At 48.3% G+C, this 14,392-nt stretch overlaps 1 protein-coding gene, 1 long non-coding RNA gene and 1 pseudogene across 2 annotated transcripts in view; 1 reads left to right on the forward strand and 2 right to left on the reverse strand.

Annotated features, from left to right (window-relative positions):
- Positions 1-2,090: 2,090 nt before the first annotated feature.
- On the forward strand, positions 2,091-2,178 carry LOC115029822 (annotated as a pseudogene).
- Positions 2,179-5,141: 2,963 nt separating this feature from the next.
- LOC110312176 lies at positions 5,142-7,400 on the reverse strand. The gene is made up of 3 exons (XR_002380030.1): positions 7,341-7,400; positions 5,728-5,790; positions 5,142-5,431 (listed from the first exon to the last, which is right to left on the reverse strand). It is a non-coding gene; the product is annotated as an uncharacterized LOC110312176 (long non-coding RNA).
- Positions 7,401-9,515: 2,115 nt separating this feature from the next.
- Capn11 (calpain 11) overlaps positions 9,516-14,392 on the reverse strand; it is a 24,312-nt gene continuing 19,435 nt past the window's right edge. The window contains exons 12-22 of the mRNA XM_021149100.2: positions 13,663-13,674; positions 13,182-13,393; positions 12,779-12,818; positions 12,633-12,698; positions 12,467-12,524; positions 12,291-12,355; positions 11,970-12,038; positions 11,613-11,691; positions 11,395-11,511; positions 10,045-10,103; positions 9,516-9,926 (exon numbers count right to left, since the gene is read on the reverse strand). Coding sequence (XP_021004759.1) covers positions 9,900-9,926; positions 10,045-10,103; positions 11,395-11,511; positions 11,613-11,691; positions 11,970-12,038; positions 12,291-12,355; positions 12,467-12,524; positions 12,633-12,698; positions 12,779-12,818; positions 13,182-13,393; positions 13,663-13,674 — 804 coding nt within the window. The 3' untranslated portion in view covers positions 9,516-9,899. The remainder of the gene's footprint in view (positions 9,927-10,044; positions 10,104-11,394; positions 11,512-11,612; positions 11,692-11,969; positions 12,039-12,290; positions 12,356-12,466; positions 12,525-12,632; positions 12,699-12,778; positions 12,819-13,181; positions 13,394-13,662; positions 13,675-14,392) is intronic.

Below are 14,392 nucleotides of genomic sequence, written 5' to 3' on the forward strand. Positions count from 1 at the left end.
TGCTGGTGAGGATGTGGTGAAAGAGAAACACTGCTACCCAAAAAAAAAAAAAAAAAAAAAAAAAAAAAAGTACATTGAAAAAACCCAGTCCTTGTAGGTTGTTTATCACACTGCTGTCTGCAGGTACACAGAGCTCTAGGCCTTTATAATTCTCACCTCCGTGTTCTGTTTTGTTTTTTCCTTTGAGGGATGAATGAACACATTCACAGGGAACCTTGGTGACAGAAGAGGTTGGGAGCCAGGCAGATGTGCTACAGAGGTTTGCACATCAACCTGAATGGGCTGCGGTGGCCCCAGCTGGAGAGCTGGGGGTGGGTCGTGCAGGACAGTTTGAAGCCATTCATCCCTCTAAGCCTCAAACTCATTCAGTATTCACTAGGTATGGGTTCCAAAAGCCAGTGAGACGCAAATGTCAGTGAAAACCTCTCAATGCAGGGTCAGGATGGGAGACACAACAGGAAATGGGAAGTTTCTGTCCATAGGTCATAAAAGCACGAGGTCAGAGAAGGGAGGGGGGAGGCGGAAAGAGGGGCAGCTAGAGAAGGAGGTGGGCCTTAGACAGAGTCTCCAGGAGGAAGTAGGTCGGGCAATGCCTTTCGACGGGTGGGTGGGTAGGAGGGGGTTCAAGGAAGAAAGGATCTGAGCAAGGACGGGTAGCCAAGTAATGAACAGACTGAATTTAAAAACTGCCTAATGAACTCAAGGCCGGGGCCACAAGCAAAGCCTGAGGGAGTCTTCGACATCCCTCCGGGTAGGTGGCAGTAATCAAAAAGAAGCATCCCGAAGCCCCTGGGGAGGTGGCAGCGGGACTCAGACACCGGAAGGAAGGTGATTCCAAGGCCTCAGGAAACCCAGAGTTTGAAGGCCAGGCCCAGAGAGGTGTCAAGGAGAGACCGTTGAAGCTGCTGTGGGGATGAATAGGCAGGAAACTCCCACTCTGTGGCCTGCGCTGGGAAGCAGAGTAAACACGGAGAGAGGAAAAGGGAGCTGCAGGCTTCCCAGAAGTCCTAGAAGTAAATACATAGGCAGAGAGCCACAGGAGCCCGGAGGACGATGGAGCAGGAAGTGGTTTCCCGGGGAGGCAGAATTCAAGGCAGTTTTCTGTGTCTTACCGAGAACATGCTAAGCGGTTTTTGTTTTGTGTTGGGCTTGGGGAATCAGAACCCTGGGGAAAGTAGATAAGCATTCCATCCTTTGGTTATGATCTGCAGCTACCGAAATCAGGACACAAGACACCAATAGGCCAAATGTCATGAAGAAGAGAGGCAGGGCTTGGTGGTAGATGCCTGGGAGAAAACAGATCTACCGGAGTGAAGGAACAAGGTCTATGTGATAGATATTAAAGAAAGACAGTGTGGAAAGACAGTGTCAAGAGGAAAGACGTGCAACCGTTGTGGCTGACAAACGTCTCATCTTCCTAAAACGGAACTAGTCCCTAGGGGCTGGGGAGGGGCTCAGCCAGTCAGGTGGTAAAGGGCTTGCTGCACAAACGTGGAAACTTGTTTGAACCTAGGAGATTGTGTGTGTGTGTGTGTGTGTGTGTGTGTGTGTAGTGTTTGCCTGCAATCCCAGGGCTAGAGAGGTGGAAACAGGACCCACTTCGTGTTTGTTATGTATAACTATATCTCTTAGACAATTTCATACGGGCTTCCTGGGTTAGATGAAATAGCACATCAAGTGGAAACTTCCAGTTTCTTTGGTAAGTTAGTTCTGTCAAATGATGTTTTGTTGGGACACATAGATGAGAGCATGTCTTGCTAAAGTGAACACTTTAAAGACTTGTTTTCTTGAAGCAGACAGGGTTGAAAGGATATTTTGATATAGCAAACACGTGGAAGGACCTGTGATGAAGGAATATAAATAGGACCCCACAGGACAGTGGCAGTGTCATCACAAGTTGAGCTCAACAAGGCCACGTAAGGTGAACCAACACATGTGTGTCCTTAGCAAAGAATAATGAAATAGAGCAAACCAAACCAATGTTCAGCGCTCTTTAAAGGTCTTTGAGTTCCTTTTCACAGTGGGACTGATAGATAAAAGCCCAACAAACGTGCTCGATTCGGCAGCACATATACTAAAAAAAAAAAAAAAAAAAAAAAAATTGGAACGATACAGAGAAGATTAGCATGGCCCCTGCGCAAGGATGACACGCAAATTTGTGAAGCGTTCCATATTAAAAAAAAAAAAAAAAGCCCAACAAACATTGACATTCACAGTCTTGGTTTTTATGGAGATCTCTTTGTCTGTGATATATATTACATAAAATAAATAAATCTCTTTTTTTTTAAGATCTATTTATTTATTTGAGTACACTGTAGTTGTCTTCAGACATACCAGAAGAGGACGTCAGATCTCATTATGGATGGTTGTGAGCCACCATGTGGTTGCTGGGAATTGAACTCAGGACCTTTGAAAGAGCAGTCAATGCTCTTAACCGCTGAGCCATCTCTCCAGTCCCAAATAAATAAATCTTTAAAAAAATAGTATTTTAAAAAAGAGAAATTTTAGCTGAGTGGTGGTGGTACACACCTTTAATCCCAGCACTGGGGAGGTACAGGCAGGTGGATCTCTGTGAGTTCATGGCCAGCATGGTCTACAGAGTTAGTTCCAGAACAGGACAGCTAGCACTATACAGGGAATCCCTGTCTCCGGAAAAAAACCAACCAAACAAACAGACAAAACAACAACAACAACAAAACCCAGGCAAACAAAATAAGAAAATTTAAAGATATTTTTTCCTATTACTACTTTTTAATGTATTTCTTTTGAGATAGGGATTCTCTGTGTAGCTCCAGATGTCCTGGAACTCTGTAGACCAGGCTGGCCAGGAACTCAGAGGTCTTCCTGTCTCTTCTGAGTGCTGGGATTAAAGGTGCGTGACACCACCTTCCTACTACTGCAACTTCAAGAAGCAAAGAAACTGCCAGTGGTGGTTTGAATATGCTGGTTCTTTGGGAGGTTGCACTGTCAGGAGGTGTGGTTTTGTTGGAAGAAGTGCATTTCTGTGGAGGTGGGCTTTGAAGCTCTCCATCCAGTGCCAAAGAGTCCCTCCTCCTAGCTGCTCGAGAGACAGTCTTCCGCTTGCCTTGGGAACAGGTTGTGGAACTCTCAGCTTCTCAAGCACCATGCCCACTTGGATGCTGTCATGCTTCCCGCCATGATGATAATGGACTGAACTTCAGAACTTGTAAGCCAGCCCCAACTAAATATTGTCCTTTATAAGAATGGCCTTGGTGGCTGGGCAGTGGTGGTGCACACCTTTAATCCCAGCACTTGGGAGGCAAAGGCAGGCGGATTTCTGAGTTCGAGGCCAGCCTGGTCTACAAAGTGAGTTCCAGGATAGCCAGGGCTACACAGAGAAACACTGTCTCGAAACAAAACAAAACAAAACAAAACAAAACAAAACAAAAGAATTGCCTTGGTGATGGTGTCTTTTCACAACAATGGAAACCCTAAGACACTGAGAGGCTGGACAGATGGCTCAGAGGTTAAGAGCACTTTTGTTCTCCCAAAGGATCCATGTCAGGCAACTCCTAACAACATGTGGAGTCCGAGACCCTCTTCTGGCCTCTGCAGGCACTCTCATGGACACGGTATGCACACACACCTACACATACATAAAATTTATAATCTCAAACAAACAAATCCAGCAGTGAGCTGGAGAGGTCGCTCAGTGGTTGAGAACATCAGAGGCTCCTGAAGAGGACCCAGGTTCAGCTTGCAGCCACCACAGAGTGGCTCACAACCTTCTGTAACTCCAGTCCCAGAGGATCCGACATTATCTTCTGCCTTCGATGAGCACTGCATGCATACACAAGTGTGTCTATGCACCCATAGACCCATACACATAAAATAAAAATAGATGGACTCTCAAAAGAAAAAAAAAAGAGTGACTGGAGAGATGGCTCAGCAGTTAAGAGCACTGACTGCTCTTCCAGAGGTCCTGAGTTCAATTCCCAGCAACCACATAGTGGCTCACAGCCATCTGTAAGGGGATCCGATGCCCTCTTCTGGTATGTCTGAAGACAGCAACAATGTACTCATATACATAAAAGAATAAATAAATCTTAAAAAGAGAAGAAAGCAAAAGGAAAGGAAAAAAAAAAAAAAGAAAATGGGTTTTTCACGGGCCATATCCTAGCTACACCAGTATTAAGATACATCAATCTTATGGTGGTAAAAGGCCCTATAACATGCTCAGATATTTAACAGATTTTTAACTCCATGTATTCTAGCTATGGATACTCAAAAAAAGATTTGGGATAAATCTTATCCTAATTTGAAGAAAGACATCAATCTCTGAACAGCAGCATTCACGACCTTTTAAACCTTAAGTGCAGGTGGTTTATTTAAGAAACTTTGTTTTGTTTTGTTTTTCGAGACAGGGTTTCTCTGTGTAGCCCTGGCTGTCCTGGAACTCACTCTGTAGACCAGGCTGGCCTCGAACTCAGAAATCTGCCTGCCTCTGCCTCCCGAGTGCTGGGATTAAAGGCGTGCGCTACTGCTCATACAACCACAGGTGTGTCTCTCTCCAGCCACCTATAGGAATACCTGCACCCAGCAGTTACTTTGAGATCCACCATCTTTGCTAAGCCATCCAGCTTGTCAGAACACCTTTACTTTTGTCTTTCTTCTCTATTTCTTTGGAAGACTGGCCAAAGCCCACTCACTTTAAGAATTTCTTGCTCTTTCCCAGAAGTTTTCTCTTGTAATATGGCTTCCAGAGGTGTGGGTGTCTCTCTTCCTCTTGGTCCTCTTCCTTCTCCAAATGGCCTCAAGATTTACAGTTTGCCTGCCCAGAGGCTCTCTTTTAACCTTTAATAAGACTGACCCAGAGTTTCCTTATAATTTGGTTCTTAAATCCTTTTATGGTTGAGACTAAGACTTCCCAAAAGGGGAACCCAATTTTCTTTGGTAACTTGTGGAACCCCAGATGAGACTCCCCAAAGTTTGTGGCGATATATAATGACCACAAATGGATCCTAAAGAAGCTACTCAAAGCAGTGGTGGCACACGCCTTTGATCCCAGCACTTGGGAGGCAGAGGCAGGCAGATTTCTGAGTTCCAGGACAGCCTGGGCTACACAGAGAAACCCTGTCTTGAAAAACAAAACAAAACAAACAAAAGAAGCTACTCAAAGGGCAAAAGGGGTGACTGACTGAATTCTAGGACCTTAGAAGCCATCTGGGTGGCAAGTCTAGCCACGACAATAGTTATCTCAGAGCCGACCCTGGCTTCATCACTTGAACCTAGTGAGGCCAGAGGGACTAGCCCGAGGAGAAGCCCAATAAGCTAGACATGGTCTGGTGCTCCTGAGTGCCTACTAAGGGTATCTGGTGTTCTTGGTTCTGGCTTCTCATGGTATTTGGGCTTCGGTTTGCAATGCTGAGCTGTTTATATAAACTCTTGGCTGCTCCCAGCTGGATAAAATCTAAAAAGAAAAAAGAGAGACAGAAAAAAAAAAAAAAGAAATATTAGCACTGGGATGACATAAACGGGTAGTGTTGTCTTGTTGTATCAAAAGCTTGGAAACACCTGTTAATGAGCTCCTAAGTGCCTGAGCAACACCCAGGAAACTAGGCATGAGGACAGCCAGGAGACTGAGGCAAATAAGCCAATACAGGGGACCGGGGAGATGGCGCGGAGGTTAAGTTCTTCCTCTCTTCCTCGGCCCTGCTCTGTCAGACTCAGAGTTGAGTCCCCAGCACCCAGATCAGGTAATGTTACCTACAACTGCCTGAAACTCCAACTCCACAGGATCGGACACGCTCTTCTGGACTCCGATGGCACCTACAACACACGTGGCAAACACACACAGTGCTACATACAGAAATATAAGTCTTTTAAAATATGTAAATAAGTATAGCGTGTACTGGTTTATAGACAATTTCACTAGGCTCTGCCCAACAGTTACCTAGCAACAGCGTGCATCATCACTCGCCTCCAAGTGTGAGCCAGGTAAGGCGGATAAAAGCACTGCTTGCTACCCCAGATCCCCTTCCTCCTCTTCCCACGTGTTCTCGGCCGGCCTCTCTCTTTTTTCTCCCCTTCGGTCCTTCTCTGTCTCCTTTCTCCCTTTCTCTGCCTCTACCCCTTTACCAGGTCCCTGCTCTCCTCCCTTCCCACAATAAACCTCCTTTTATGCTAGGCCTGTCGCATGGCATCATTTCTCAGAAGGACCCCTCGGCCGCAGCATAAGTGGGGATTCTGAGACCCTGTTGCAGCTGCTGACTCCCAGCAGTACCCAATGGCATAAGGGAAAGGAAACGTCAGACAAGAGCGTGATAGAACTCTCTACCGCCATCTAGAGGAGTACGTGGGGATCATTTGCCTCTGCTGGGGAAGCTTCAGTCTTCCGGTTGATTCTGTTTCAGGTTGGTCCAACACTTAAGAAGTATTAAATATTAAGTGGCCAGCTGAGGAGATGGCTCAGGAGGTAAAGGCGTTTGCTGCCAAGCCTCACAACCTGAGTCTGTCTCTGTCTCTCTCTCACACCACAATACATTGTGTTTAGCGCTAAAATGGCAATTTCTTATATGATGGCAGCCAAACAATTTTTGTGGACTCGGTACTTTAATGCTTCGGTGGATCTCAGAGGGAAACTTTGGGGATTCAGTTCTCTCCTTCTGCCATAAAGGGTTCTGGGGATCGAACTCAGATCGTCAGACTTGGCAGCAACTGCCTTCCTCTGCTGCTGAGCCCACCTTGCTGGCTCATAAAATAATAAACTCTCTGTTTCACATATTCTGCCACACTGAAATAAAGTAAAATTCAGTCGAGTGAGCTCGTTCTCTTTGCTTCTTTACACTGGTTGTTTCCAGACTGGGTCGCATTTGAGCTCACTGCTTTTAAGTGCTACCTAGTATTATGCGGTTTTCCAGATCCTTCCAGACCCCACTTTCTCAGAGACCAAAAGACTGAACAATGGTGATACTTTGAGGGAGGCGAGAAGCAGGGTAGAGTTGTTCTTCTGACATCAAAGAAAGAGAAAGGGGGTGGGGGAGGGGCAGCATCTGTGGAAAATTGGCAGTTGGTCATCAAGAGATGAAATCTAGATTGCCAGGGACTCAAATCAAAGTCAGCTCACATGTGGTGTAGGCTTGACATCTCTGTGCCCTAGGCTAAGGGGGAAGAGCAGAAATGTAGTCAAACAGCCTGTGGGGACACATCCTTGGGAAGCCACAGTGGGGGCAACCTCCTAGGGCGGTGAGGTGCATAAGTGGCCATATGAACCCACTGGGATGGAGTCAAAGGACCTAGAAGAATGGTGTGTCTTGTTTTCTGTATTTTAACACAAACTGTATACAGCTATTGCTTGTACGGTGCTGGCAAATACTTACTGATGTCAAGGGTCAAGTAGTCTCACTCTGCCTGCTTGTTTATTTACTCCAGACAGGGTTTCTCTGTGTAGCCCTGGCTGTCCTGGAACTCACTCTGTAGACCAGGCTGGCCGAGATCTGCCTGCTGGGATTAAAGGCGTGCGTCACCAAGCCCTGCTTTGGTTGAGACCTTTTGAAAGTTCAAAAGACCTGTTAGTTTTAGAATCTCTCTAAGACTGCCTGCTGGGATGTCCTGCCATCCCTAGGGAGATGAGCTCTGTATGGAGAGAGTCGTGTGGAGAATAGGCTCCGAGGCTCCATGGAGAGTGTGACTGATCACACGGCAAAGGACACTAGAGGAAAACAAAGGGCTGGTGGGACAGGAACCAATTCCTCAAGGGACAGCCAGTCGGGTGTGGCCATGACAGGGGGAAGAGGCAGCTCTGTACAGGCTGACTAAATTGATCTTTAGAGTGACAGAGAAGGGGTAGGGCTGGAGCACTAGGAAGGGATCTCAAAGGATGCAATCCCAGCTGTCTGCACAGCGTCAGTCCCAGTAGGAAGCACCCGGCTCTTCTCTTCAGGAAACTGGAAACTGTGTATATATAAACAGACGACATATCAGGTCCATGGTGTGATTTATTTATTTATTTATTTTTCTGAGACAGGATTTCTCTGTGTAGCCCTGGCTGTCATGCAACTCACTCTGTAGACCAGGCTGGCCTCGAACTCAGAAATCAGCCTGCCTCTGCCTCCTGAGTGCTGGGATCAAAGGTGTGCCAGGCTCCATGGTGTGATTAAGGGAAGGTTTTTACTGTAGGGACAAGAGAGAGAGAGAGAGAGAGAGAGAGAGAGAGAGAGAGAGAGAGAGAGAGAGAGAGAGAGAGAGAGAGAGAGAGAAAGTAGTAGATTGAATATGGCCGGTAGAGAGAGGCAGGAGGAGGAGGGAGATCAGGAGAAAACGGGCAAAAGACTGGAGTGGAGAGAGAGAGAGAGAGAGTCAAAATAGCAGGGTTATAAGGAGACTGAGCAGGTGTGGGAAGGGAGGCTCATGAGCTGGAGGAAATTCAGGGTGGAAGGAGAGACAAAAAGAACTGAGAGGAGCCAGGATGCAGACATGGACTCTGCAATGTGTAACGGACACTTGTGACACTCGGGGAGCTTTGGTATACTAATAAACACCGCAGGTAGCTACTTGTTCCCTCTGTTAGTGATAAGGGGAAAGGCTTCTCTTGGTAGAGGTGGGACTGGCTTCACAAGTTCCTGACCTATGTTGGCTTTTGTCTAACTGCCAGAATTTGGGGAATTTGCAGACTTTGACAGAAACCACCAGTCCCTAGGAAGCTGCACACAGAGGCAGGAAGTATTCTGATTGCTCTGTGGAATGAGGGTTTAATCTAAGGGAAGTGGTTTAATCTAAGGGAAGCCTTATCTAGGAGGCTGAGTCACGGGAGGAAGGTCCTATGGTGGCATTATTACTGGCTCTATAAGAGAAGGTAGAGAGAGGACCAGGAAGATGGCCTGCCACTCAAGCCTGATGGTTTGGACCCAGGGATTCACTTTAAAAAGCCATCTGCAATCCTGCAATCCAAGTCCTCCTGAGGTGAGATGGGAGATGGAGAAACACCAGCTGCTCACAGCCCACCCAGCTAGTCCGGAGCCCTTACAACAGCAGGAAGACAGACCTCCAGTCGCCTACCAGAAGGGGCCCCTCATTGTGTGGTCTACCGGCTGGCTCTTGCAACTGCTTGTCCTTTGATTTGGTTGGTTGGTTTGGTGTGGTTTCCAAGACAGGGCTTCTCTGTGTAGCCCGGGCTGTCTTAGGAACTCCCTCTGTAGACCAGGCTGGCCTGAACTCATAGAGATCTACCTGGCTCTCAAGTCTGGGGATTAAAGGCGTTGGTCACCCCCACCACTCCCAACACACACACCTGGAGCTTGTCCTCTGATCTTTGAGACCCCTGCGGTTCGGTCTCTGGAGGAGGGGGTCAGTCCCAGGTCAGGCTTCGCTGGCCGTTGGCTCAGTGGCGCCCCTCCACCCCACAACGCTCAACGCATCTAAGAATTCCTAATGTTTTCATAGCTTGGGGCTGAGCTGCGTTTAACATCCTGGAAAACTGCAGCGCCCCCTAGTAATTTGTAGACAAGCACATGTGCAGATCTCCTCTTTGGTGTTGAAGAATTAAGTGGGAAACCAACCTTGTCCTCTTTATTAGAATAATGTGTACAACGCAGCGCGGGGAGGCGATGGAATTCCTGACAAGAGGGCGGGCTAGGAGGCGGGTGTGAGTTGACAGCACGCGGGAACACTTAAGCCGAAGACTGCCTTCGCCAGAGAAAAACTGGGGGAGAATCCACCTCATTTTTAGTCTAAATACGGCGTGAGAGTGCTCGGGGCGTGGTGGGGTGGGGGAGGGGTTCGGGGTTGGAGTTCCGGTCAGCCCGGATCAGGAGCCCGTAGTAAACACTGCGCGCCTGGGGCACTGGAGAGCGAGAGCGACAAGGAGCGTCCACCATCCTGGCCGGAGCAGGAGCGCCGCCGGCGGAGGGAGGAACGAGGGAGCCAGGCTTCGCATCTCCCTACCCCCACATGGTTATTTGCAGCCACTGCAAAGACAGCAGAGAAGAGGAGGAGACTTTCTGCAGAGGATGGAGAGTGGGTGGGATTAGAGGGGAGGGGTTCAGGGTGTGGCCAGAGGGACCCTTCCCATGCCTTCCCTCTTACCTGGTTAATATCCAAGCAAATAGAACCAGTTTTCTTGGTGTCCATGGATAAGAAGAACGCTGTTTTAAGGATAAGGGCGTGGGGTAGAGGGCGGGGTTGGGGTTAGATCTGAGATGAGGCTCTAAAAGACCCCAAAGGTAGTAGAAAGGTATCCCTTTTTCATCAGGAGTGAATCACAGCTACCCTGGTTAGGAGATGGGCCTGGTTCAGAGCACTTGGCCAGGACCCATTTACTTTGAATAGAGCCCTGGGAAGAGGAGGGGGGCACTGACTTGTTTTACAGTTATTTATTGTGTGTGAGAGGGGCATGCAGGTGCATACATATGACAGCTTGCACCTGCGGAGCTCAGAGGACAACCTGAGGCTGCTGATGCTCTCCTTAAACCACGTGGGCCCTGGAACTGAACTCAGGTCTTCAGGCTTGGTAGCAAGCACTCTTATATGCTGACTCATCTTGCTCCCTATTGTTTTAACTCAGAGTCTCATTAAGTAGCTAGGGTTGTCCCAAACTTGTGATCCTCCTGTCTCAGCTTCCCAAGTTCAAGAATTATAAATATGGGCTTTTTTTTTAAATCGTTGGGACAATCTTTTCATATTTATTTATTTATTTATTTATTTATTTATTTATTTATTTATTTATTTTTATATATTTTTATTACATATTTTCCTCAATTACATTTCCAATACTATCCCAAAAGTCCCCCATAGCGCCCCCCACTTCCCTACCCACCCATTCCCATTCTTTTGGCCCTGGCATTCCCCTATATTGGGGCATATAAAGTTTGCAAGTCCAATGGGCCTCTCTTTCCATTGATGGCCGACTAGGCCATCTTTCGATACATATGCAGCTAGAGACAAGAGCTCCAGGGTTCTGGTTAGTACATCATGTTGTTCCAACAATAGGGTTGCAGATCCCTTTAGCTCCTTGGGTACTTTCTCTAGCTTCTCCATTGGGAGCCCTGTGATACATCCAATAGCTGACTGTGAACATCCACTCCTGTGTTTGCTAGGCCCCGGCATCGTCTCACAAGAGACAGCTATATTTGGGTCCTTTCAGCAAAGGACCCTAGTGGCTTGGTGCCAGCTAGGCAAAAACACCCTACCAACGGGCTCCATCCCCAGCCCCTGGGGCAGAACAGTGACTGTCCATACGGTATTTTCTAGAGAAGGAAATGGGGGAACAAACAGAAGTCACAGCCCCAGCACATTGTGGACTTGAACTTGGGTCAGGTGTGTGCTCTGTCTGTGTGGGAGAGGTTCTGTTAGCAACAGGCCTCAGGATGAATGGATGTGGGAGCAAGGCAGCTAGCTCTCCCGGCCTAACCAAGAGGGGGCAGGTGCCTCACTCACCAAACATGGCCTTGAGCCTCAGGAAACAGTTGAGGAAGCTGTCAAAGTCCACAATCATGTTATCATCTGCGTACCTGGCAACGACCACCTCGGTCACTCTGTTGTTCATCTTGATGCCTAGGGGACAGATGTGTGTGTGTGTGGGGGGGGGGGTACAGTAAGGGCAGAGTTCAGGCCTGGACAGGACCTCCCGGCTCCCGGCCCCTGCAGGGCGCCACCTGCTTTCTCTATTGCCAGACGCATCTCATAGGAGTTCAAGTTCCCTGAGCGGTCCTCATCACACTCTTTGAAGATTTCCTGAAGACAGACAGAGACGTCAGCAGGTCACAGTGGTTGGAAAACAGAATACTGAAGCATGACTGGCTTATGACATCTGCCCTAGACTCTGGGGCCTCCCCCCGCCCCCTCTGATCAGCCCTTGGATCTCTAATGTTCCTGCTTTCTAGCGAACCCTTCATGACTATAACAGGCTATACTGGTTACTAACCAGTTTGACTGTGTGTGTGTGTCTATAGTTCTAGTGGCTTCCTTGTCCATTCCCATGCCTCTTGGCTCTTTCTTTAAGGGTCCCTTACCGTCCATTTCTTGATCTTTTTCCACAGGACCTGGAATTCATAAAGCCCCAGCTTGCCAGAACCATCTTTCTAGGGAGATCAGTCAAGGACAAGAGGAAAGAGGGCATTCTGAGGGAGCGGAAACAAAAGGTGTCCACAGTCTACACAGGCTTGGGGTTCCCGAATGCTAACAGCCAGAACTGGGAGCTCCAGCTACACCACCCCCACCCCACCCCCAGATCTCTTCCCTATCACAGGGAAAGGGCACTGATGCTGGAGGGAGAGATGGCAGAAGAAGATGGGAAACACCCCAGTAGGCTAGCCACGGGGGCAGAAAGATACATCCAGGAGGTTGATCATCCGGCGACAGACTTCCAAGCTAAAGCCCTTCGTCTTGAAGTTCCTTACTGTGAGGGAGGGGAGGGGTGGGAAGAAGAGGTGGGTGAGAACAGTGGGAGGCCAGATTTGGGGGAGGGGCGGAGGCGGGGTGAGCCATGAGGGAGGGGTGGGACACTCACATTTAGCTGTCATCCTGTTGAGAAGTTTGTGTAGTGCATACATATCCACTTCGCCATCCTAGGAGAAATAGCTATAATAATCAATTGCCTACTCTGATCCATCACCAGCTCTGCCCCCGAGGCCCGGTGGCCACCTCCCTTCCCCCTCTGCCCCTGGCCTTCTTACCTTGTTTGCCATTATCTCAAACAGCTGAAGAGAATCCTTGTCCAAATCCTTGTCAGTGACAGTCTCCTAGGGAAAAGGAGAGAGAGAGCCGGTCTTTAAAGCACCCTCCATACTTCCAAGCCCTTTAGCCCAGAGCTTCCTGTTACCTCTTGGAGATGTTCAAACCGGTTGGCGTCATCCAGCAACCTGGGCATGAGAGAGTGAAGGCTGAGGGGGTACTGGGGGTGATCTGGGGAGGGTCCTATCACTGCATATGGAGCAGTATCTAATACTCCATTACACCATCTGGGCTCTAGTTTCATTCCTATTTCTATTACAAATTTAGAGGAGAGGGGCTGGAGAGATGGCTTAGAGGTTAAGAGCACTGATTACTCTTCCAGAGGTCCTGAGTTCAGTTCCCAGTAAATATATGGTGGCTCACAAATTTAGACCTCACATCTTCGTGCCTCATTTTCCATGCATCATAGGGTTGATGTGAAGGAGGACCAAAATCTGACACTGGGCAGCCCTTGGGCTGGGACCCTTGCCAGAGCAAGGCAGGCCCCTCACCAGGTCTCACTGTGTTTCTCCGTGAAGACCCGAAGCAGGAAGTCAGCATCTTTATGGGGCTCATAGGTGGAGGGGATAATGATGTACTCCCCCGGGGGCAGCCGGAGATGGCTGTTCACCTCCCTCGAGTTGATGAAGATCTCTGAAAAGCCGTGGTCCCGGTATTTCAAGAAGAAGTCTTTCTTAAGGTGGATGTCCCGAAGGTTCTGAAACTGTATGTACCCTGGAGGTGGGTACAGGACTAGCACAGGAGAGCAAGGAGACCAGACCTCCCAAGGTGAACCACCTTGTGGGTACCAGGACCACTGCTGTGGCCTGTGCATCTCCCACATCGTCAAAAATTCAGTATATCCTTCCCTGACTCCCACATTTGGGTAATAGGAGTTAGAATCCTAACTCAGGGCTCCAGATCCCTCCCCTTGCCAATCCGTATGTAGTCAGGAGGGGGCTGGATGCCTGCCCCAGAGTAAGCCTGCTGTACCTCCTTTGGGACCTGAAAAATGAGAGAGAGAGAGAGAGAGAGAGAGAGAGAGAGAGAGAGAGAGAGAGAAGAGAGAGTCAGATCTTCAGGGCAATGAAGGGGCTCTGGCCATCAGCTAGGTGAGTGTGCATTGCACGTGCTTGTGTGTGTGCATGTGAACATGAATGTGAGCCTGCCTTGGGGTTCATCAGGAGCAATGGCAGTGAGCGATGGGGCATTGGCTGATAGCATTAAGAATTTGTCAGTTTTTAATTTCAAAGTACAGTTTGCCCAAAGTTTACAAAGGTAGATATTTTTATTTATTTATTTATTCATTTTTATTAGTCCAGGTTAAAGACAGGAGAGAGTCCCAGAGAAGTGGAGATGATTTGCTAAAAGATCGAGAGAGCTGGGATGGGGAGGGCAGCGCTCAAGAAGCATGTGTCCCTCGAATGTGAGTCCACAGAGTGTCACCTACAGAAATAGTTAGGTGACCGCTGACACTGGGGAGAGAAAGCAAATATGATTGCATGCTTGCTTTTGTTTTCTGTCAGGTAACCCGGTCTTTGAATATGCTGTGTTGCTGAGGATGCCCTTGAACTTCTGACCCTCCTGCCTCCACCTCCCAAATGTTGGAGTTACAAACCTGTGCCACCCAGTTGTATGCATGGCTGGCGATAGGACCCAGGGCTTCTTGTACATGAGTTACAATGCTAGCTCTTGTTTTGTTTTGATTTTTTTTTTTTTTTTT

Source organism: Mus caroli, chromosome 17, assembly GCF_900094665.2.
Source record: "Mus caroli chromosome 17, CAROLI_EIJ_v1.1, whole genome shotgun sequence".
Taxonomy (NCBI): Eukaryota; Metazoa; Chordata; class Mammalia; order Rodentia; family Muridae; genus Mus; species Mus caroli.